We start from the raw sequence: 23030 nt of genomic DNA, 5'->3' as shown, positions 1-23030 counted from the left end.
TCATACCACAGTGATATATGTGCACCCATGTTTATAGCAACACAATTTGTTATAGCTAAATCTTAGAAACAACCCAGATGCCCATCCACTGGGGAATGGATAAGAAATATGTGGTATTTTTATACAATGGAGTATTACTCAGCTATTAAAAAAGATAAACTTGAGGCTTTTGTAGGTAAATGGATGCAACTAAAGACCATACTCATAAGTGAAATAAATTGGACCCACATGTGTAAACATCATATTGTCTCCTTGGTGTAGGATCCTGAAAGACTAGGTATAACTCAAAATGTGTAACAGATGATAGGAAAGGGACAGAAACTGCTCAAAGGAAGGAATGACTGGGATGAGGGAAAGAAGAAAAAAGAAAGAAGGAAAGCAAAACATAAATATGTACATGAAGAGCTGCAATGACTGTAGTGCTGTTGTCTGATGGTGTATTCAAATGAACAGTTAATGTTCATGATTTTTTATGTTCTGATCGACTTTGCATGCTTGTGTCTGGTGGTCTGAGCAACTGATTTGAAGGTAACAATATGCAATGGAATTACAATGGTGAACTCCTACCATCTTGTCTCGTGAAACTCTGTAGTATCTCTAAGGTTTTATTGAAGAATTACTTTCTTATTCTCTTTAATGGTTTGAGCAATCTTTCATTCTTACATCTGGTAATCTGAGCAATGTAGTTGAGGACGGCGATGTATAATGTAACAACCACTGCTGATTCGGATTATTTTGTCTTGAGACCCTGTATCACTTTGAATGTTCTTGCTTTGATTTGTTTATGTTCGTGATACTGGTATGCTGCTACTGTTCTATTTTTTGTTTGTTTGTTTCTTATGTACTACTCTCTTTAAAATGTAAAAAAAAAAAATCTATTTATGATTGCTGAGATCAGTGACTTTTTTGAAATATACAGGTAGCCAGGATCCACTTATATGCATGTCAACTCAAATCCTCTCAAATGGACTATATTGATGAATTAACATATATCATAAGAATAACAGATGCTACAGAAGAAAGGATAAAGTCAAGCTAGTCACTGTGTGCAAAGAGAATCTGAAATCATTCTTTTATCAAAGACAGGAAATTCTATTTTTCTAACAAATACTTTTCCTGACAGCTGTTGCCACTAACATTAAACTGTTTATTTAATTATCCAAACACTGACTACATAATAATTTGTAATTTTCCTCCTACATTGTTACTCTGCCTCTCTTTATCTTCATAGACACTCCAACATGCTAACCTATCTAGTATCCTGCTTCAAAATGTATATCCTACACTTTCCTGAAGTTTCTTTACTTTTTTCCTTTTTCAGGCCAATCCACCAAATGTCCCCTGTTCTTTTTTCCTCTGCTCTTCAAGCTTGAATCCTCAGGTACAGAGACAGACAGACAGACAGATACACACATACACACACACCCCTTGCATTAGCACAGGGATCAGAAATGAACATCACAGGATTTAAAGGCCCACCTGCGTCCTCTGCAGACAAGATTTGTAACTTAGCCAAAATTCTGACACTAGTCACCATGAACTGTGATGATTATAAATCTCCTTGTTACAATCATGCCAAATTATAGGCACACACTACCACATCTGGCTACTTTCTTTCTTCTTTGTTTCTTTTTAAATACCTAGCAGTGATGTACTCCAGTGACTTCAATAAGTGGACCTGTGTTAAATGATTGCTTGCATTATTGTTTGGTAAGTCAAAATGTTCATTTCTGGGTAAATGTAAGCTGCCATCAGATTGATTTCAAAGGCAATTTCAGGCTAAAATTCACAAGGCTCTAAACACATCTAGATTATAATACTTTCTTACAAAGAATGAAAAAAAATCAGGCCCCCCCAAATTCAAAGACCCAATCCAAAAAATGGGCATCTGAGATGAATACACACTTCTCTAAATGAAGAGATACTAATGGCAAATAAATACATGAAAAAATGTTCAACGTCATTAGTCATTCGAGAAATGTAAATTAAAACAACACTGAGATTCCATCTCACCCCACAAAGAAAGGTTATCATCAAGAAATCAACCAATAACAAATGCTGGAGCATTTGTTAAACATAAAAAGCAAGTTCTATAGAAATTCATATTCTTACACCGTAAACACTATAATTACTTTCTTAAAAAAAATTTATGTTCCTCTGTAAAGTTTTCAGTCATCTGCCAATGATGAACAGACACATTTCTTAACCACAACTACTTACTGCGTTGTAAACAATTATGCTTTCACTTCTTGATTCCACATATTTTGCCTTTTCACCCAGTTTAAAATACTCATCTCCAAAACCCACAGTAATTCTAAGCATGAAATAGAAATCTGAAACCCAACTCCCTCCCTCCTCCAAGAAAACTAAACTAAACAAGACAAGACTGACCAGGCAACTGGAATGTCCATCACAACACAGGCATGAGAGATAAGAGCAACCGACTCTTAGCTGAGCTCTTCAGCCTCCACAGATCACAGTGGCACATGTTACCTACAACTGGGCATGTCACTGCAACTTGTTCTTCAGGGGTAGCCTGTCCGGTCCCACAGAAACTGAATGGGCGACTGAAGGTCTCATTTTGAAGAAATCCAAGTAAATAATATGCATACAAAGACTGTAAGACAGCAAATGATTCTTCAGAAAAGTTACACTAGGCCAAAGGGAAGACTGTTTAATGTTCCCCTAAAATTCATACATTGAAGCCCTAGCTTCTTGTGTGGCTGATTTGGAGATGGGGCCCCTAAAGAATAACTATTGTTAATGAGAGCATAGAGACCCTAATCTGAAGGAATTAGTGTCCTTATCTGAAGATGCACCAGAGAACTTCATCTTTTCACATAAGCACTAAAAAGGCAGAGATACAAGGCAACTGCCTGCAAATCAGGAAGAAGACCCTCACCAGAAACCGGCCATGCTGCTGCCCAATCTAGATTCCAGCACTGTGAGAAACGTATGTCTGCTGCTTATACCATGTGGTCCATGATATTTTATTAGAGCAGCTGCACTGACTGGGATGGAGGTGATGTGACACAGATAAGACCACCTGGCTTACAAATGGATACACGGCTGGTCAGCAGTCCCTTTCCTCTGAGTATCCAGAAAGTTAGTTCTTTACTGAAAAACTTCCTTATTTAAAATAACTTACTTCATACTACCTTGGGTAATATTTTGGGCTCAGAAAATGTGTCTAAAAGTCACATTGAAAACAATTTTTAGAAGGTCGTAAGGCTAAAGAGAAAGTATAAAAACAGACATTTAAATATGTCTATTTTTGTAAAGGGAGCTTCAACTGAGAAATAAATAAATATGTCGGGAAAATTTTCAGGAACCTGTTTTTAAAATAGCAAATTACTAATTATGGGTGGTCACTCTAGTCTTCTAGGTTTTAAAGGTTCACAAACCCACTCTCACCCACACAATGCTATGAACACCAGAAGTGCACATGCATCCCTAGAAAACAGCATCTCCACTATGTGGACAACTAACTATTCAACTGTGTAGCAGAGAGAGAACACACTAACGAACTAACCAAACCCAAGGTGTCCCTACCACCACTGATCCTTGGTCCTTACTCAACACTAACTCCTCAGCCCCTGCTCCTCTCTATAATGAATATGAGTAAGAAAATCTTAATAATCAATTTCTAATCTAACATTTAAGTCATTTTATTTGGGTAGAAACAGCAAAATCTGCAATGAACCAGAGCAGCATGTGAACAAACGGGAACACAGCAAATGCACAACTACTGAAGCAGCAGGTGCTGCAGTCTCGGGGCCGCCTTTTCCCACAGCACGTAACAGACAGGGAAGAGCAGGAACATGAGAAGTGAAATTGAGATGAGAAGATGTAACGAAAACAGAGTGACCATTACCACAAAAGTGCCTTTCTGGAAAGAAATGCAGTGAGAGGCCAATGAGCTCCAGTGTTAGAAAAGTGCAAGGGAAATCAAACACAGGGACTCCAAAGTTTCAAACGCTCTGAGAAAAATTTTCACATTGGATTACCACGTAAGGATAGGTAAGACAGCAACAAAGAACTTTAAAAGAAGAAATAACTCAGGGTTTAATAAAGTTATTACCCCTTCTCAGTAAAGAAACTGAGTGCATGAAGTGCACACAGGCCTTAAACCCTGGCAGAGTCGGGCCCAGAACCAGCTCTGTTAACCAGAACCTTATGTACTCTAGAGTCATATGATATTCTAAGATTCCCTGCTGGTTTCAGGAGTTATCAGTCAGCGGGCTGTTGGTAAGCCCTATGCATATCTAAAGCACTTTGTACAGTTATTATTTGCTTTGTATAATTGTAATACTACAGGATACTGCAAGTATAATTACAAACTAAGCATTAAGAGAGGAAAAAAATATATGAGACCTAGTGGCTAAGCTTATACCATGAAAGTTACCACTGTATCCTGGAGGGAAATATATAATGTTGGGAGAGTAAGAACTGAGACCCAGTCAGCTAGGGTGAGAGCCTGATGATGAATGCGATACCAAACAGCTTCCAGGTGATAAACATTTATTTCAAAGACACTAGACAGTCAATGGACGTTTTTAAAGTAGGGCAGTAATGGGCTGGGCACGTGGCTCAATGGTAGAGCTCTCGCCTTGCATATTCAAAGCTCTGAGTTCAATCCCCAGCACCACAAAAACAAAACACAAGAAGAAATGACAACTGCGTCAAGTAGTAGATATGGTGGTTGCGTTGATGTGATCATTAGCATTGTATATTCAAGCAGGCTTCTCCAGAAACTAGTATTCCAAGTGAAAAATGTATAGCCCCTTGGAAAATAAAAATAAGCTAAAAAAAAAAAAAAAGCTTGGAAAACTAGACTGGTAGAAAGGTGAAGATGACATACACAAGATTTCAGAGCATGGAAAAATGCCAACGTGATACTGGAACTAGTCTGAGATGGTAAAATGGAGAGCTGCTGAACGAGCAAAAAAAAAAAAGCAAACTGTCTTGCCAGTATTAATACTTGTCTGAACGACAAAGACAGAATTTTAACATATAAATAATTTCATCATTAATTAAGTCCCATTTTGGGCTGGGGATTTAGCTCAGCGGCAAAGCGCCTGCCTGGCAAGCGCAAGGTCGTGAGTTCGGTACTGGAGAAAAACCAAAAAAAAAAAAAAAATTAAGTCCCATTTTAACCCTATGAATAAAGTCTTATTATAAGATATATGGAATTCAATAGGAAACACACTTTACCCACTACATAATATATTTAGAATGAGCTAACTCTGCAGTCTTATTTTTAGATCATTTACAACAGAGAGTAGAAAGATTCTCTTAAAGTTCAGGTGTATAAAAAATCTTAACATTCTTTCAATGGAAAAGGAAGTAGAGAAAACACAAATTAAATAAACCCACATAGATATAAAAGTGTCATTTAATTCCATTCTATCACCAAATGTCACTTCATAGATTTCCAGTAATGATGGTAAAAATATATATGGCAGAAACAGCTATGGTATGACACATACGTTAGCGAGAGAATTATGTTTGGTATTTAGTATCCTTTTCTCTATAGTATCCTTTTCTCAGGTCCCATTGTTGTCTTAAATAAAATTATGAGGTAATGACATTATGAAGTCAAACCTGAACTCTTCACTCCTCTGCTAGTTCATACTTACAATCTTTAAAAATTATAGTCATAGCTCTAATAGTGGACAAACTAATATCTGAGTTTGCTTCCTGATTTGAACTATTCATCCAAGAGTATTCGTGTGTGCTTTTCCCCTGGTCCGCGACTACCAAGGACATATTAAATACCACCATTGCACTGAAACACAGGTGGCGATATCAAAGGAGAAAACCTAAAGCTTACACACTGTCATTGGCTTTCTGGTTTTATTGGCCTGAGGGAAGCTGGAGTTAATCCAGAGGCAGCTTCCTTGATACCAGAGAAATGGGGAAGTTAAAAAAAGGAACTGAAGCAAACACTGGCCAAATTATAGCTGACCCACACTAAGGTCACAAACAGATCCCTTCAACCGAAACAAGAGCTGAGCTAGTAGATAGTAAGGTAACAAAAGAGCTTAAGAAAAAATTTTAAATGACTTAGGCTTAGAATTACAAAATAAACAATCCGTTTTCAACCTATGTCATTTTCATTTCTTAAATCTAAACAAACATAAGTTGCTTACTGAACTTGTCATGTGATGTTAAAAAAAGTCCTATGAGGCTGAGGCAGGGGTACTGCAAATTTAATTGCCCAGCCTAGGCAACTCAACAACTTAATGGGCCCTGTCTCAAAATAAAAAATAAATGAGACCTGGGGCTGCCGCTCAGGGCAGAGGCCCTGGGTTCAATCTCCAGTACAATACTTGCAAGGCGTAAAGTATTGCCAGAGATTTATCAACTGAAATGGCAGTTAACCACACCCATTTCTTTACTGAGATGAAATATACAATATCAGGACAGTGAGAAAAATCATATGTATATTCTAACAACCATTTTTCAATTAAATAAGAGATTTTACCCTATAGTTTGCTTGGGTAGAAACAATCAACCTACTATTTTCTACTCCAAGTTAGTCTAGAACCATCTGAAAACACTTCATCAAGGAAATTTAATCTCATAGACACAAATTTATCTACAGAGAATTCTTTGGTTTTCTTCCTGTTCATACCGCTATGTTCTTACCGAATTACTGACTCTGATATTTCTTCTCCCCCAAGTGGTGAGTCTGGATCACAGTCCCATTTCAGGCTCTCCCCAGCCTCAGGGGAGACCTTAGGCTGTGGGTAAAAGGCATCACCAGATCTCTGCCTGTACATTCCTAATGAGCCCTGGCGGAACCCACTCCAAGGGTACCATGCTATCAGGGGCACCAGAGCTGATGTACCTGAGTATACTAAGCGACCTGTCTGAGGACTCCCCACACCTTTCCTGCCCTTTCCTCGGGAGCTCAGAAAGGCTCACCCAAGGGTCATGCAAGTGACCAGGAAAACTTAGGTGGCCCTGGAGATTACAAAGCCAAGCCTCCCGGTGTGTTCACAGCTAATCATGTGCAAAGACAAAGAACAACTATATTCTTCATTTTGAAAACCCACTACACTGGAAGAACCAGTCTTGTTATTGAATTTTTCATTTCCTGATAAAAGGTTTAACTTTTTAGTACTTCATAAATAAAAGAGTACAGCTATCATTTCACATTTACCTTCCTTCTCTAATTGTGAAAACAACATTTGATTTGGACAAGTTTCTTCTTTTGAAAACAGGAGTATTTAAACAGAAAGCCTGTGCCAACACCTTTCCAATGATAATCTTTGTTGTTTCCCGTAAGTTCTAATATTTACAAATATTTCCAAACTATTATATAATGTGAATAAAATCTAAAAGCTTCAGAATTTCCCAGGGAGTATTATCCTATTTTATCATAATCATTAAGAAATAGTGTATAATTTCTTTCAATTTCTCTGGAAATTATGTAAATAAAACATTCCTTGATGAGTAATTCATTGTTATTTTCTTCAGTTCCTTAGAAATAATACTTTATTGCCTTTGGCTCTGTTTATTATTTTCCAAAATGTTCATTGGTAAATAAAACTACTGATGTTATTAAAATATCTTTAAGTAAAAAGTTTTATTTTCCTCTAAATAATAAAGTTTTAGAACGAGGCAGGATGGCGCATGCCTGTCATCCCAGCACTTTGGAGGCTGAGACAGGAAAACCATTGCCAGTTCAAGGCCTGCCTGGGCTACATAGTGTGTTCAAAGCAAGGCTGAACTATATAGTGAGACTGTGTCTCAAAAAAACAAAAGAATAAAGTTTTAATATTTTAAGGAAGCAAGGAAAAGTTAATTATACTGTTATACAGCTATAGCTGTCAATTATGGGCACACATTTGTTGCTTAATAAAATGCTCAAATGAATGAAAGAAATAGGAAGCAAAATTTTTAAAAACCATTAGAAAAACTATTATAGTCATGGTCATGAGAATAAAAAAAAAATGAGGAACCAATTTACTATATTTCTCTAGTGGGCTAAAAAATACTGACTAGAAAACCATCTATTTTTATTGAGTAGTGGTACTCAGAGAGATACTTGCTTTATTTACACTTGTTAAGCTCTACAGCTGTGCTGTTTTTACTTTTTTCATTGTTATATCTCAACACAAAGTATCAATTCAAGATAAGCAAATATTCACACGGTAAATGTACTTCTAAACCAAAATTTTGTTCAATTCTGTATTTTCCAAAGGTTTAATTTTTACTTTTATTTACTGCTTGAATGTATACTAAATAAATTCCCTCTTATTGAACTTTTATAGTAATCTTAATTTTTTCAATGAAAATGATTTTATATGAGAAGAAAATATTAAAACATGAGTTATTCAAGATCTCAGTTAATTAACAGTCAGGTATGGTAGCACACACCTGTAATCCCCACACTCTAGAAGGCTGAGGCAGGAGGATCACAAGTTTAAGCCACATCTGGGCAGCCTGGCAACTGAGTGAGGTCCTGCCTCAAAATAAGCAATAAAAAACAAAAGGGCTGGGGATGCAGCTCAGGGTTCAATGAAGGCCCTGGGTTCAATCCCTTGTACAATAAAAACAAAATCCCCCCAAAACGCAGCTAAATAAAATATAGCTTTTTCTGGCAAAAATGAATACACAACAAAACACATTTTTCCATTTCTATATAAGTGTGGCAACTAGGTAAGAAAAAAACGTATTGAACAGAATAATTCCTCTATTCCCAACACCAGAACTAAAGTTTAATAAACAGCTGAAATTTAGTGATGTTTATTAAAAGACCTGTATTATTTCTATGATTTGTGTCCACCAAACTCATGCATGAGAAACTTAATCCCCAGTGCAACAGTGCTGAGGGAGAGGCCTGAGAAGAGGGATGAGTGCTGCTATCACAGGAATGGGTTAGTTACCATCACAGCACTTGGTATAAAAGTATGCCTGCCCCTTGTGCCTTTTCTCTTTCACATGTTCTATCTCTCTCACTATGTGATACTTTATATTACTTCATGGCACAGCTGAGACCTCACTAGACACTGAAACCATGCCCTTGGACTTTCCAGACTCTAGAACCATGAGCCAAATAAACTTCTCTTTGTAAATTACCTAGTCCATGGTATTCTGTTATAGTAACCAAAAATGCTAAGACAGTTGTTAATCTAAACTCTCCAGGCCTTGACTTCCCTGTCAAAACTTAGCGTAACAGTAGTACCTTGCTGTATGTGTAGGCCTGTAGTAAGAAAAAACTTAGCACTGCATGTGATGCATGTAGAAAATGGAATCCAAATTTTAGCCATGTTTACACTTCTAAAAGAAAAATCTACTGGGATAGTCCTATTCACATATTGAATCAATGGATGAATCTCTGGCTCTGGCTTTTTATCCTATTTTACTTTTGCCTTTTAGGGTATATTTAGACATCCTTTATCCCCAAATTTAAGAAGTAAAATTGAAAAGAACATTCTACATAAGAATGTTTGGTGCTTATGTAGAAAAAAAAGATCCTCTTGGTTTTCCTCCCACTTTGGGCAGTCTGACACACATCTGACTTGGTATTTTTTACTGGGATTCCAAAGATGCTCTACCAACTCTCTGCTTGAGTTTGGTCACTTTACTGTAATAATAAACCAGAATCACAATGCCTAGTGATTTCTTTTTTTCTTTTTTTTTCTTTTTGAGACAGGGTGCCACTATGCAGTTCAGGCTGGCCTTGAGCTCACTCTGTAGCCCAGGCTGGCCTTGAACTCCCAACGATCCTCCTGCCTCAGCCTCCCAAGTGCTGGGATTACAGGCGTGCGCCTCCACACCTGGCTCCTAGTGATTTCTAGTGTATATTAAAATCAATAATGAAGAAGCCAACCTGCCACTTCCCTATCAAAACCAAAAGATTTTAGGGCATCCAGTTTATAGTCTTCATAACCTTCAAAAATATGCCCTGTTCTCCAATCAGTGCTGTCTTAAGAATGTGATACAGACCTATGCTTTGGAAGACTATTTTTTTCCAGAAGAGAAATCACATTTGTATTAATATTTCTAATTTTGTTGACTCCTTAATCAGTTGTCTTCTTAACCCTCCTCAGCACAAACCGATCAACTAATGAAGGTCTTCAGTAAATAAGAACATGGACAGGAGAGAGTTCAAATCAGAGTTTAACTCTTACAGAGCATATACTCAATCTACAACTTCCTCTGGAAAATAAGAAAAGTAAACTCTGCTTTGAAGGCTTATTTTGCGAGGTAAACGAATTAATTCACATGGTAAACCCTCAGCATCACACCTGCGGACAGTAAACCCCAAAGGTGGTACAACAATGAGGGTAATACTGGCGGAAGTCAGAGCACACACTGAAGCTTTTCCCCCTTAGTTATTCCTTAGAAATTTATGGTCCTTTTTAAAGATTGCCCAAATATGTGCATATCAAAATGTTTACAATATGCCAAAACTGCTCAGTCAATAGCATGAAGGGTAGATACCCAATCGGACACATCGTCCACTTTGGATTCTCTGGTTGTTCCTTCATAGCAATGTCAAGAGGACAATGATAGAAAAGGGAAAAAATTATTTCCACTCAGGTAAAGTATGGCAGCACTGAACACATTCAGCACTGGGACCAGGGAGCTAGTTCACTGCCTCTTGTTTCAACAGACTATACAATCACAGCAAGTTACTTACCCCCCTCTAAGACATATGATTCCAACCCCCCAAACAGGAGGAGAGACTCGATCTCTAGGAGCCCTCAAAGATTCAGTATTCTATCTTTTCAGAGGGAAAGGGAACAAGGGCACTATGTGAACTTGCTGTCATGTGTAAATGGGACCTTCGGTGTTCCAACATAGTCAGTCAGCACTGGCTAGGCTCCAGGAGGACTTGTGTTTTTGTCACCCATTTGCTGAGCTCCTCCTGCTTCATCCTTCCCAGTCTCCTCTCTATCGTATAGCCCTCCCATCTCACTCCACTCCTCAATACAAAACTGGTCTTGTCAACTGAGAATTGGGAACGGCCTGGCTGAAATCCAACACAAATATTCACAGCTAATCACAAAGAAATCCAAGCTCACTATTCTCTTGTACAACTACTTCTAAAGATGAAAGCCAAAAGCAAAGCAGGCAGAGAAATCAAGTTTGACAATTATGTGGCAAGGCTATGTTTTTCTAGCTCACCAAAGAAGTTCATAATTAAATTCAAAGTTCAAATTAAACTCAAAATGATAAATGACAGAGATACTAGAGGTAGAAGTGGGTACATAATTCCAATTCGTTCACATTTGAAAGGTTAAGCACACATGTACTGATATTTATAAATAATAAAACAGGAAGAATCACTAAAAAGATTAAAGCAAGATAGTGCAGGATCACAAATAATTCCTCCTGATTTTTATTAAGTACTGTAAGTTTGAAAAGACAGCAATCACTAGTCAAGCATCTGGCTGACAGAGTGCTATTAACTATTTTCCACCCTGCCCACGGTGCTTAGGTTTAGTTCAAGGAGACACTATTGTCTCGCCCAGACCAATGAAAATAATTTCATGCCTTTCTAGTAAATACTGGAAAAGAAAGCATTTGTTTTATTAAACTTACCACACAGAGAAAACTGCCAACCTTTTCAAAGCCGGTATGTCTGAACCATGAAGACTTTCCCCTATGACTTTTAATTATGAGTACTATTTAATTCTTTTTTTTGTGCTCAAGCCAGCATGTTATTAAGACCCTCCTGAATAAGAGGACTAGCCAATCTTTATGTGTGTTTCATTATCTAACTGACCAAATGAGTTGTAAAGCTGATGATTTACTATCAATCTTAGATGCAAATAAAATGCCAAAAAAAAAAAAAAAAAGTTGTAAGTGTAACACTGGGTTAATTCATGAATTCTGTGAAAGGAAAAATATCTTTGAGCGACATATATCTGGCCATCTTGATACATATATGCACCTTTTATATGATAATATTCTAAAACAAAAATATGACAGAGAAGACAATTGCTAAGAGACAGCTGGGAGATTTTAAAAGGAATAGGTGAGTGTTATGGTTTGTGTCTGGGTGTCCCCCCAAAGCCTCATGCGGTCATGGGGCAGGCTTTTAGAGTTTGATTGATTATGGGTGCGAGAGCTGCACCCGCCCTGGGGTGGATAGTTTGCATATGTAAGGGAGAGCAAGAGGCTGCTTGCGGCCATTCCTGGCTTTTGTGCTTGTTGCTTTGCTGTGTTCTGCCGCCTTGAGATGTAGCCCTCTGCCACATGCCACTCTGCCTTGTAACCTGCCAAGTATGGACTAAAACCTCCACAAACTATAAGCGAAATAAACCTTTCCTTCCTTAATTTTGGGCGTCAAGTATTTTGTCCCAGCAACGAGAGAAAAAAGTAACCAAGGCAGAGAGATAAGGAGGACTTCTGAAGGAATGTGTAATGTTGAGATTACTTGAGTTGAGATAATAATAATTGAGATATAGCTTGAATGTTCTCTCTAGTACAGTATATTACTGGGAGTGGGCAAGAGGTGGGGCAAGAGTTTAACTAAGAAAAATGATTCTCAAACTTATTTCTTTATTTACTTATTTCTTATTTATCTTCTATTTCTCACGAGTTTTTTTCTCCTAGTTTTACTTAAATCTATAAGCATCCTCCTACTCCTCAATAACATCCTTTGTACTGCTTCCCTTTCCTCTTTATATCATAGAATTTAAGGTTTCAAAGTTTTCCTCTTGCATCTTCCCATTCCCCCACCCTACAACAGCATAACCATAAAGCTCTGTTAATCTTTTGATAGTTAGTTAACTCTGTAAAATCACTGTTGAATTCTTTTCTACCACTGCAGAGATATAGCAGTCGTATTTGATACATGTTAGCTGTAAGTCAGTATGTGGGTTGTCTTAATGTTCACACCATAACTACAGATTTCTTCACTAGGATTAAAGGTGGTATATAATTGGTTCCTGTGGTATGTTAATATCTAATTTATCTTGGATGATACTATAATTGATTTGCTTGATAGTAATAGGATTGCATAACTGTCATTATTTCTCTGTAAGCCAACACTCAGATTACCTTTCAAACACTAGTAAGACTAGAGTACGTTCCCAGAGGACTTAGTTACTGAGAGAACAACACTGAACCCTCCCATCCCAAATGAACCAAGGGAGTCAGATCTTAGGCCTGGGGCAAAAGATTCTAATTACCCACACCCAAAGTACAACACTGAAAAGCAACTAAAGGGATCTCCATATTACCAAAAAGCCTTTCGATTATAAGCATTCACAAATCTCAGCAAAACAAAACAAAGAAAAACACAGAAATATGAGCAGACAAGGCAACAAAATGCCTCCCCAAACTTCCAACTCCCCTGAAGCCAATCGAGGGGCACTGAAGGGGCAAAACAGCATAAACCACACACCCAAATCACTTAAAGGGACAACAGGAGGCTAGAAAACAGCTCCAGAGGTTCTCAGCAAGGTTAGAGAAGATATAACTAAACAGAAAATGGAAGTAATAACCGAAATGATACAGGATACACTGGCCTGCTCCAGGCAGGACCCCAGTGACCCAGCAAGGCCCCGGCAGGGGCACACAAGACTGTCAGGCAGGACCAGTGTCGTGGGAAAGTCTAAAGCAGCAGTGAGAATACAAGTCAGCAGCTGGTAAATTAGAGGAACCAGTGTTGCGCTTCACCACCCAGACACACAGAATACAAGTGGGCAGGTGGAGCCAACACTTTTTATCAAAGGACTCGAGGAGAACTCAGCAACAGAAAGCGAGTTCCAGGCCCCACATCCAAAGGCCGAGATCAGCTCCATACTCAGCACAAATCCCACTGCAGACTTGGCTGGAGTACACAGCACATTTCTCGGACCGACTTGGACCTACCACAGAACAGTAGACACCAGAGGAATTCTACTACTTTTATTTTTCTCTGTTTACTTGATTGGTTTTCCTATTTCTGTCTGGCTAGGGTTTTTTTTCTTTTCTTTTTTGTGATTATTTTTGGTTTTGCTGTCTTTTTTCTCCTTTTTTCCTCAACTTAGATTTCTTACCTTTTTACTTTTTTCTACTTATCTTCTTTCTCTTTCCTCAACTACCATGCTTGATTTTATGATACTTTCATGTGAGTAAACATTGTTGCTCCTCTTTCTAGTTCATTTCAATATTCCTTTGCTTCCTCTTCCATTCGTTCTCTCCTGTGTCTTCCATTTCCCAAATCCTGACTGATCATCCTTTGCCCTCCAGGCTTGCCCCTACCATATCTGACCTCATTCACCTCTCTATCTGGTCCCCTAACCCTTTTTATCTCCCCATCCCCACAACAGGGTAAAATCACTCCACTAAGGGGTAAAATCATTGCATACAAGTTCCTGGTATGTGATGGATTTTGTTATATAACTGTAGAATTTGCTCCTATGGTTAAAGGTATCAGGTTAATAGTTACCACAGTTTGTCAGTAGCCAGGCTGTTTTAAACTATTGTTATTGCTAACTGTACTACTTTGGCCAGGATGTCATACCAGTTATACTCAGGTTTTTTCTCTTGTATGACAACACTGTGACTGAATGGGGTCATAACCATCGCTATAGTCTAGTACCAAAGGATTGGGTGTTGAGCCTAATAGATAGAAACTTCTCATCCTCAATACATTGAGAAGGTAGGTTCTTGGAATAGACACAAAGTCCAAGAATCACCTAAATCTAGAAGACATCCATGACGAACAGACACTTTTTAGGGAAGCCTCAATACTATAGATAAAGCTAACTACTATAAGAAATCTGCACGCATCAACACAGAATAAAAAATAGAACAAAAAATTAAAAATTGAAAATAACAGAAGCAAAATGCAACACCAGATCCCCAGCCCACCCTGGATAAGTCCAAAGCACAATGAGATAAAGGAAATCAGAAACCAACCACTGCAACTTCCTGAAATGACACCAAGAGAAGCGAAAAACCAACTAGAAGAGGCTATAGAAAAAGTAATCTTTAAGGTTCAAAAAGAAATGAAAATCAAAATGAAAGACATTAAAGCATATACAGATTAAAAGAAAAAAAAAAAAAAAAGAGGAGCTCAGGAAAATGATGGAAACCATGAATGCCCAACACAGGAAAAAAAATGGAATCCATAAAACAGATCCAAACAGAAATCCAGAAGATTAAAAACTCCACTGAAAGTATATAAAACAGATTAAATGAAGGTGAGGATAGACTATCAGATCTAGAAGATAGGATTGCAGCTAGTTACCATGAAAAGAAAGCTATCTTACAAATGGCAAGACACCATGAAAAATCAATCCAACAGCTACAAGATAAAGCAAAGAAGAGCAACTGAAGACTGACTGGAGTCAGTGAGAAAGCTGGAGACAGCACAAAGGACAAAAAAACCTCTTCATAGAAAAAATGGCAGAAAACTTCCCAAACATGCATAAAAAAATTTGACATAGCCATGACCAAAATAAATCTATATCAAGGCATATAATAATCAAGCTTCCAGAAATTCAGCATAATATTAAAAGAGGTTAGAAAAAAGAAACAAATCACCTATACAGGAAAGCCCATCAGAATCACAGCAGACGGGGCTGGGGATTTAGCTCAGCAGCACAGCGCCTGCCTGGCAAGCGCGAGGTCGTGAATTCAATTCCTGGTACCAGGAAAAAAAAAAAAAAAAAAGAGAGAAAAAAAAGAATCACAGCAGACTTCTCAAGACAAACCTTCAAATAAGGAGAGTTTAAAGTAATATATTTCAAGCCCTAAAAGAAAACAAACTCCAACCCAGACTGATGTACCCTATAAAAATATCTTTTAAAATCAGTGGAGAAATAAGATACTTCCATGACAAAAACCAACTGAACACCCGGTACCAGAGAAAAACCAAAAACAAAAAAAACAAAAAAACAAAACAAACAAACAAAAAAAAACCAACTGAACAAATTCATGACCACCAAACCAGCTCTTCAGAATGCTCTGAAGGATACAGCAGAAAGACAAAGCAAAGACCACTAATAGAAAGGAACCATCAGGCAGGGCAAGCAATTAAACAGAGGGGGAAAGGAAGGGAACCAACAAGAGGAAAATAACATAAAAAGATATGCCAATACATATCATTTATAACCATTAATGTAAATGGTCTCAACTCACCAATAAAAAAAAACAGATTGGGCCAGGGATATACTTCAGTGGCACAGCACCTGCCTAGCAAGCGCAAGGTCCTGAGTTCGATTCCCAGTACCAAAACAAAACAAAAAAAAGACAGAAACAGATTGGCAGACTACATCAAGGAGCAAGATCCAACAATATGCTGTACTCAAGAAACACATTTAACTCAAAAAGAAACTCACAGACTGAAAGTCAAAGAACAGAAAACAATACTCCATGCCACAGAAACCCAGAAAAAAGCAGCGGTAGCCATTCTATTTGCAGACAAAGCCAAGACTTATCAAGTGACAAAGAAGGTCACTACATACTTGTTAAGTAAAAACTCCAAGAAGAGATAACAATCATAAATATATATGCACCAAATACTGGTACACTCAACTACATAAAACAATTCACAGACATAAAAAAACAAATAAGCACTAACACAATTGTAACGGGGGACCTTAATGCCCACTCTCACAATTAGATCAACTAGACACAAAATCAACAAAGAAATTAAATGAAACTGAATTAAATCCATCAGAATTAAATCAAACCTATGAACAAATGGGACTTAGTAGGTGACTACAGAGCATTCCATCCCACGACATCAAAATACACATTCTCCTTGGCTGCACAAGGGACGTTCTCCAAAATAGATCATATCAGCCCATAATACATGCTTAAGTAGATGTCAAGGAAGTGAAATCATCCCATGTATATTATCTGACCATAGTGCAATGAAATTGGCTATCAATGGCAAAAGAAACCACAAACACTAGATAAACACATGGAAATTAAACATCACCCTCCTGAACAACTAATGAGTCACAGAGGAAATTAAAGAAGACATTAAATAGTATCTACAATTAAACAATAATACCAATACAACACACTGCAACTTATGGGATGCAATGAAAGCAGTCCTACAAGGGAAATTTATAGTGGTGAATTCTCACATCAAGAAAACAGAACAAGCTCAAATAAACAACCTAATGTTGAACCTCAAACTTCTAGAAAAAGCAGAACAAATCAAACCCAAAGCTCATATGAAAGAGGAAATTATAAAGATAAGAGAAGAAATTAATGCAATTGAGACTATGAAAACAATACAAAGAATCAATGAATTGAAGAGCGGGTTCTTTGAAAGATTAAAAATTGATAAACCCCAACCTCATCAAAAACAGAAAAGACTCAAATTCAAGCAATTAGTAATAAAAAGAGGGAAATAAAACAGATCCTGTAGAATCCAGAATACCTACTTAGAGAACCTGTACTCTAATAAGATGGAAAACACAGAAGAAATGGACAGACTGCTACACACATATGAATTACCAAAACTGAATCAAGAAAATGTAAAAATTCTAAATAAACCAGTAGCAGTCAATCAAATTGGAAATGTAATTAAAAACTTACCAACAAAGAAAAGCCCAGCTCCTGATGGATTCATTGTTGAATTCTTTAAGAAATTTACAGAACTAATGCCACTAATGCTTAAACTCTTTAATGAAATTGAAAGGGAAGCAATATTTCCAAAGTCATTCCTAGAAGCAAGTACTATCCTGATACCAAAACGAGAAAAGGACTCAACCAAAAAAGAGAACTACAGGCCCGTAAGATCCCAGCAAACAGAATGCAGCAAATCATCAAGAATATTATACACCATGACCAAGTAGGATTCTCCCTAGGAATGCAGGGATGGTTGAATATGTAAAAATCAATAAATGTAACACACCATATAAACAGAAGCAAGGGCAAAAAAAAAAAAAAAAAAAAACCCCAAAAAAAAAAAAAAAGGGAAAAAAAAAAAAAAAAAAAAAAAAATCACACAACTATCTCAATAGGTACAGAAAAAGCATTTGACAAAATCCAACATCCATGCACGATTTTTGAAAAATTCTAAAGAAAACAGCAATAGATTTTTTTATCTCAACCTGATAAAAGCCATCTATTAGGGGCTGGGATTTAGTTGAGCAGCACAGCGCCTGCCTGGCAAGCACAACGTCGTGAGTTTGATTCCCGGTACCGAAAGAAAAAAACAAAACAAAACAAAACAAATAATAAAAGCCATCTATTACAAGGCAATAGCCAATGGCAAGAAGCCGAAAACTTTCACTCTAAAATCAGGAATAAACCAAGGATCCCCCCTATCACCACTGCTGTTCAATACAGTTTTCAAAATAATTGCTAGAGGGCTGGGGATTTAGCTCAGCGGCAAAAGCGCCTGCCTGGCAAGCGCAAAGTCATGAGTTCGGTTCCCGGTACCGGAGAAAAACCCAAAAAAAAAGAACAAAATAATTGCTAGAGCTGGGTGTGGTGGTGCATGCCTATAATCCCAGCACCTGGGAGGCTGAGGCAAGAGCATCACTATAAATTGAAGGCCGGCCTTGATTATATAGTGAGTTCAAGGCCAGTCTGAACTACATAGCAAGACCCTATCTCAAAAAAACAAACAAACAAAAATATCGCTAGAGCAACTAAACAAGAAAAAGAAATCAAAGGGTTATGGATAGGCAAGGAAGAAGTCAAATTATCATTATTTGCAGATGAAATGATCCTCTACATAGCAGAACATAAAAACTCTACCAAATGACCCGCAGAATTAATAACCAAATTCAATAGTATAGCTGGATTCTTATGGCTTATATCTAGATGTCCATGCAAAGCCTCATGTGCTCATAAGTGCAGCTTTTGGGAGCTGATCGGATCATAAGTATATGATACTGGATCATAGGTGCATGGTACTAGATTAGTCCACTGACTGGCTTAGCATAGTTCTGGGTATGAATAATGGACTCCTGGAAGAGGGAAGACCCATTCTGGGTGTGGGGAGCACCAACCAATAAGCTTGTAACCTGGATGGAATAAAAATGGAAAGAAGAAAGGCTTGTTCCTCCTGCCTGCCACACCATGAACTGTTTCTCCTCTACCATGACCCTCTCCAATGCTGCCCTGCCTTGGAACCAGCCAACTCCAGACTGTAAGCTCTATAAACTGTGAGCTGAAGTAACTTTCCTCTTTAACTTATGGTGTGGAGTATTTTTTCCCAGGAGGAGAAAGTAACTAAGACAAGGATACAAAAATCAACACTCAAAAATCAATAGTGTTTCTCTATATCAATAACAAATTCACCAAGAGAGAAATTAGGGAAATAACACCTTTCATACTAGCACTAAAAAATGAATTAACCTAACCAAGGAAGTGAAAGACCTCTACAACGAAAACTACAACACTCTGAAAAAAGGTAATCAAAGAGGATATCAAAAAATGGAAAGCTATCTCCTGTTGCTGGATAGGCAGAACCATATAGTAAAAATGACCATATATTTAAAACTGTTATAAATATCTAATGCAATCTGAATCAAAATATCAATAGCATTTCTTACAAAACTAGAGAAAGCAATCCTAAAATTCATATAGAACCAGAAGAAATCCAGTATAGTAAAAGCAATTCTGGGTAACAAGGGCAAGGCAAAGGGCATCACAATCCCAGACTTGAAGTTATGTAGTGATTATAACTTCAAGTTGTACAGTGATTAAAAAACAGCATGATACTGGCAAAAACAAAAACAAAAACAGACTTAGGGATCTGTGGAGCAGAATAGATGATGCAGAAACAATTCCAGGTACATTCAGCTATGTTACCTTCGACAAAGGGGCCAAATACTTTCACGGGAAGAAAGACAGGCCCTTTAGTAAACATTGTTGGGAAAACTGGCCACCTATATGCCAAAGATTGAGCCTAGACCCATATCTCTCACCATGCATTTAATTGAAATCAAAATGGGTCAAAGAACTCAATATCAGAACAGAAACAATCTGCTGGAAGACAAAACAGGTAAAATACTTGAAGACATTGGTGTAGGCAAGGACATTCTGAACAGAACACTGGTTGCACAGGAAATAATACCAAGAATCAACAAAAGGGATTAAATCAAATTTAAAAGTTTATATACAGCAAAGGAAACAGTGGCATAGCTAGAGTTTATGCCACTTTGGTGGTTCTTTAATTTGCCATCCTCCAACATATCTGAGTATGTTAACCTATTTAAATACCACTCAAAAAAATGTGCTACATAGGGCAGACTGCTGTACCCACCCACCCACCTTCCGAGCTATACCACTGAAAGGAAACCACCAATAGAATGAAAAGACAATCTACCAAATGGGAAAAAAAATTCTGCCAGTTACTCCTCAAAGGACTAGTATCTAGAATATATAAAGAACTCAAAAAAACTAGACCCTCCAAAATTTAAAGACCTTATCCAAAAATGGGTATCTCAAATGCATAGACACTTCTCAGATGAAAAAATACAAATACCAAATAAATACATTAAAAAATGTTCAACATTGCTGACCATTCTCACTCCAGAAAGAATGGCTACCGTTAAAAAATCAACTAATAATAAATGCTGATAAGACATGGGAAAAAAGGAACCCTTCTCCATTGTTGATGGGAGTGTAAACTGGTACAACCACTATGGAAATCAGTATGGAGATTCATCAAAAACTAAAAATAGAAATTCCATTTGACTCAGCTGTTCCCTTTCTAGGTATCTTCCCCCAAAAGTTAAAGGCATCATACCACAATGATGTATGCACACTCATGTTTATAGCAACACACTTCATAATAGCTAAATCTTGGAAGTAACCTGTATGTCCATCAACAGAATAATGGATAAAGAAAATGTGATATTTATACATAATGGGGCATTTAACTCTGCCATAAAGGATAAGCTTCAGTTATTTGTAAGAAAATGGATGCACCCTGAGAACATGTTAAATGAAATAAATCAGACACACAAGCTTACATATCGCATGGCTTCTCTTATATAAGAAACTCAATATAAAAATAAAGTGCAAAATGAAAAACAAATAAGAAAAAAACAGTTCATAGGAAGAGAGAGAGAGAAAGAAAGAAAGAGACAGAGAAAGTTATTATAATCCAGCATGGACAGTGTATATAAAAGTGTATCTTACTCCGCTTATGTATTTTGTATGTTTTTTGGTCTATTAGTGTACTTATTAATCTCTATGTGTGATAATTAACCTTATAAGGACTTATAAAATAAACAAATGAATCTGATGCTGGCAAAAAGGGTGGGTGAGGTTGAGACAGCTTATGCACATGTACCCATTCCCTTACAAAGAATGTAATCATTATGTACTACAAACATGCAATAATAAAAAATAAAAATAAAAACAAATTATAAACATTAATTGTATCCCAATTTTAATATGTCCAAAAATATTAGAGAAAGTTTTTTAAAGTCAAAAAAACAATAGTGATAAGCTTTATATATTCTAATATAAAAATGTTTTAACTGAAATATACTTAAACTACTATCTCAGATGCCTATATAAGCCTTACCTGAAAGAGTCTTTTGATATGAAACACACTGATGTCTCCACAAAGAAATAGCAGATCTCTCTCGATTTTGCAGTCCATTTAGTCTTTCTGCTAGCCCGCCTCTGTTTAATGAATTACAATGTATTAAGTTTAGTTAGAAGAAAAGCTTCAGAAGAGCTAGAATTTATATTTTATACTCTCCAACCAGAGAGAGATAAAACATGCAACACTTTAATGTATTTTTCATACTAAAATTTCTTCCAAGAAGCCATATTCTCCTAGGTCAGTTTTTATTTTTCTTGGAAGTTGAATTTCCTGATTCTTAGAAATATGAGATAATAGTATCTAAGAGTACAGTATCATAATCTTAAAAATATGACAGTTAAGTATCAGTTAAGCTTCTATTCTTAGTTCATTTACTCATTTCATAAATATGCACAGCTTACTGTTACCTGCTATATGCTGGCACTTAACATTTTGCTAATTAATAGAACAGAATAATAACTTTGTACCATGCTATAGAGGAAGTCACAATGTGTTCAACAGATGGAGGCAAACATAAAGTGGATTCAGAGTTCCACTCAAGAATAACCTTGCCGTGTATCTGCACAATTTATAAGACCTAAATTTTGGAAATGGCCTACATGCTCATCAACAAATGAACAGATAAAGAAAATGTGGCATTTATACATAGTGAAGTACCATTCTGCCATAAAGAAGGATACATCTGAAGCATTCACAGGTAAATGAATGCACTTTGAGACCATAATAGTAAGTGAAATAAATCAGATACACAGGCTTAAATACCACATAGTTTCTCTTAATGAGAAATCCAAAATATAAATAAAAAGCAAAATAAAAGATAATGGGAAATAGGGAGATCTTTATCAAATGGAAAAGGGAACAAGAGATGGAGTAAAAGAGGAGGGAAGGGAAGGAAAAAGAAGTAAAGAAGGGCTGGGGATTTAGCTCAGCGGCTAAAAGAGCCTGCCTGGCAAGCGCAAGGTCGTGAGTTCGGTTCCTGGTACCGGAGAAAAACAAAAAAAAACAACAAAAAAAAAAGAAGTAAAGAAAACAAAATGGAAATAGAACTTTGTTTAAATAGAAAGGGGAGAGTTGGCAGGAACAAGGAAGGATGGGAAGAGGTGGGAATGAAAAATAGAATTAAGACGTGTTATGTACATGTACCAACTCCCCATGATAAATGTAATCATTATTCACGGCAAACATGTTCCAATAAAAAAATAACCTTGCCACACTACTGATAGGTGCAACACTCAAGTGAGAGTATTTAGAAATAGGCCCATTATTTGAACTCTGGAAATAGAGTATCAATCACAAACACATAGCAAGGATTACAATATTATAAAAAATCTTCCATGGATGGTAGGAAGGAAATGCATAACAATTTGCATATAGGTACTTCATAAGGGCCCTTATTTATCAATGAATATGCATATTCATCGATGAATATATTCATGTTATAAATTTATATATAAAATATCTAAAATTATATAAGTGTACACACATATATAGACACACAGAGAGAAGTCAGAAGCTCCTATCCCAACTATAATCTCAAGAA

General features: G+C 36.9%; 1 protein-coding gene across 4 annotated transcripts in view; it reads right to left on the bottom strand.

Annotated features, from left to right (window-relative positions):
- Spidr (scaffolding protein involved in DNA repair) overlaps positions 1–23030 on the bottom strand; it is a 349934-nt gene that overhangs the window by 230447 nt on the left and 96457 nt on the right. For all 4 annotated transcript variants that reach the window (XM_005396031.2, XM_005396032.2, XM_013520203.1 and 1 more), the window contains one exon: positions 21467–21567. In XM_005396031.2, coding sequence (XP_005396088.1) covers positions 21467–21567 — 101 coding nt within the window. The remainder of the gene's footprint in view (positions 1–21466; positions 21568–23030) is intronic.

Source organism: Chinchilla lanigera, unplaced genomic scaffold (assembly GCF_000276665.1).
Source record: "Chinchilla lanigera isolate Chin_1 unplaced genomic scaffold, ChiLan1.0 scaffold00053, whole genome shotgun sequence".
NCBI lineage: Eukaryota > Metazoa > Chordata > Mammalia > Rodentia > Chinchillidae > Chinchilla > Chinchilla lanigera.
This window is presented reverse-complemented; position numbering and strand designations above follow the sequence as displayed.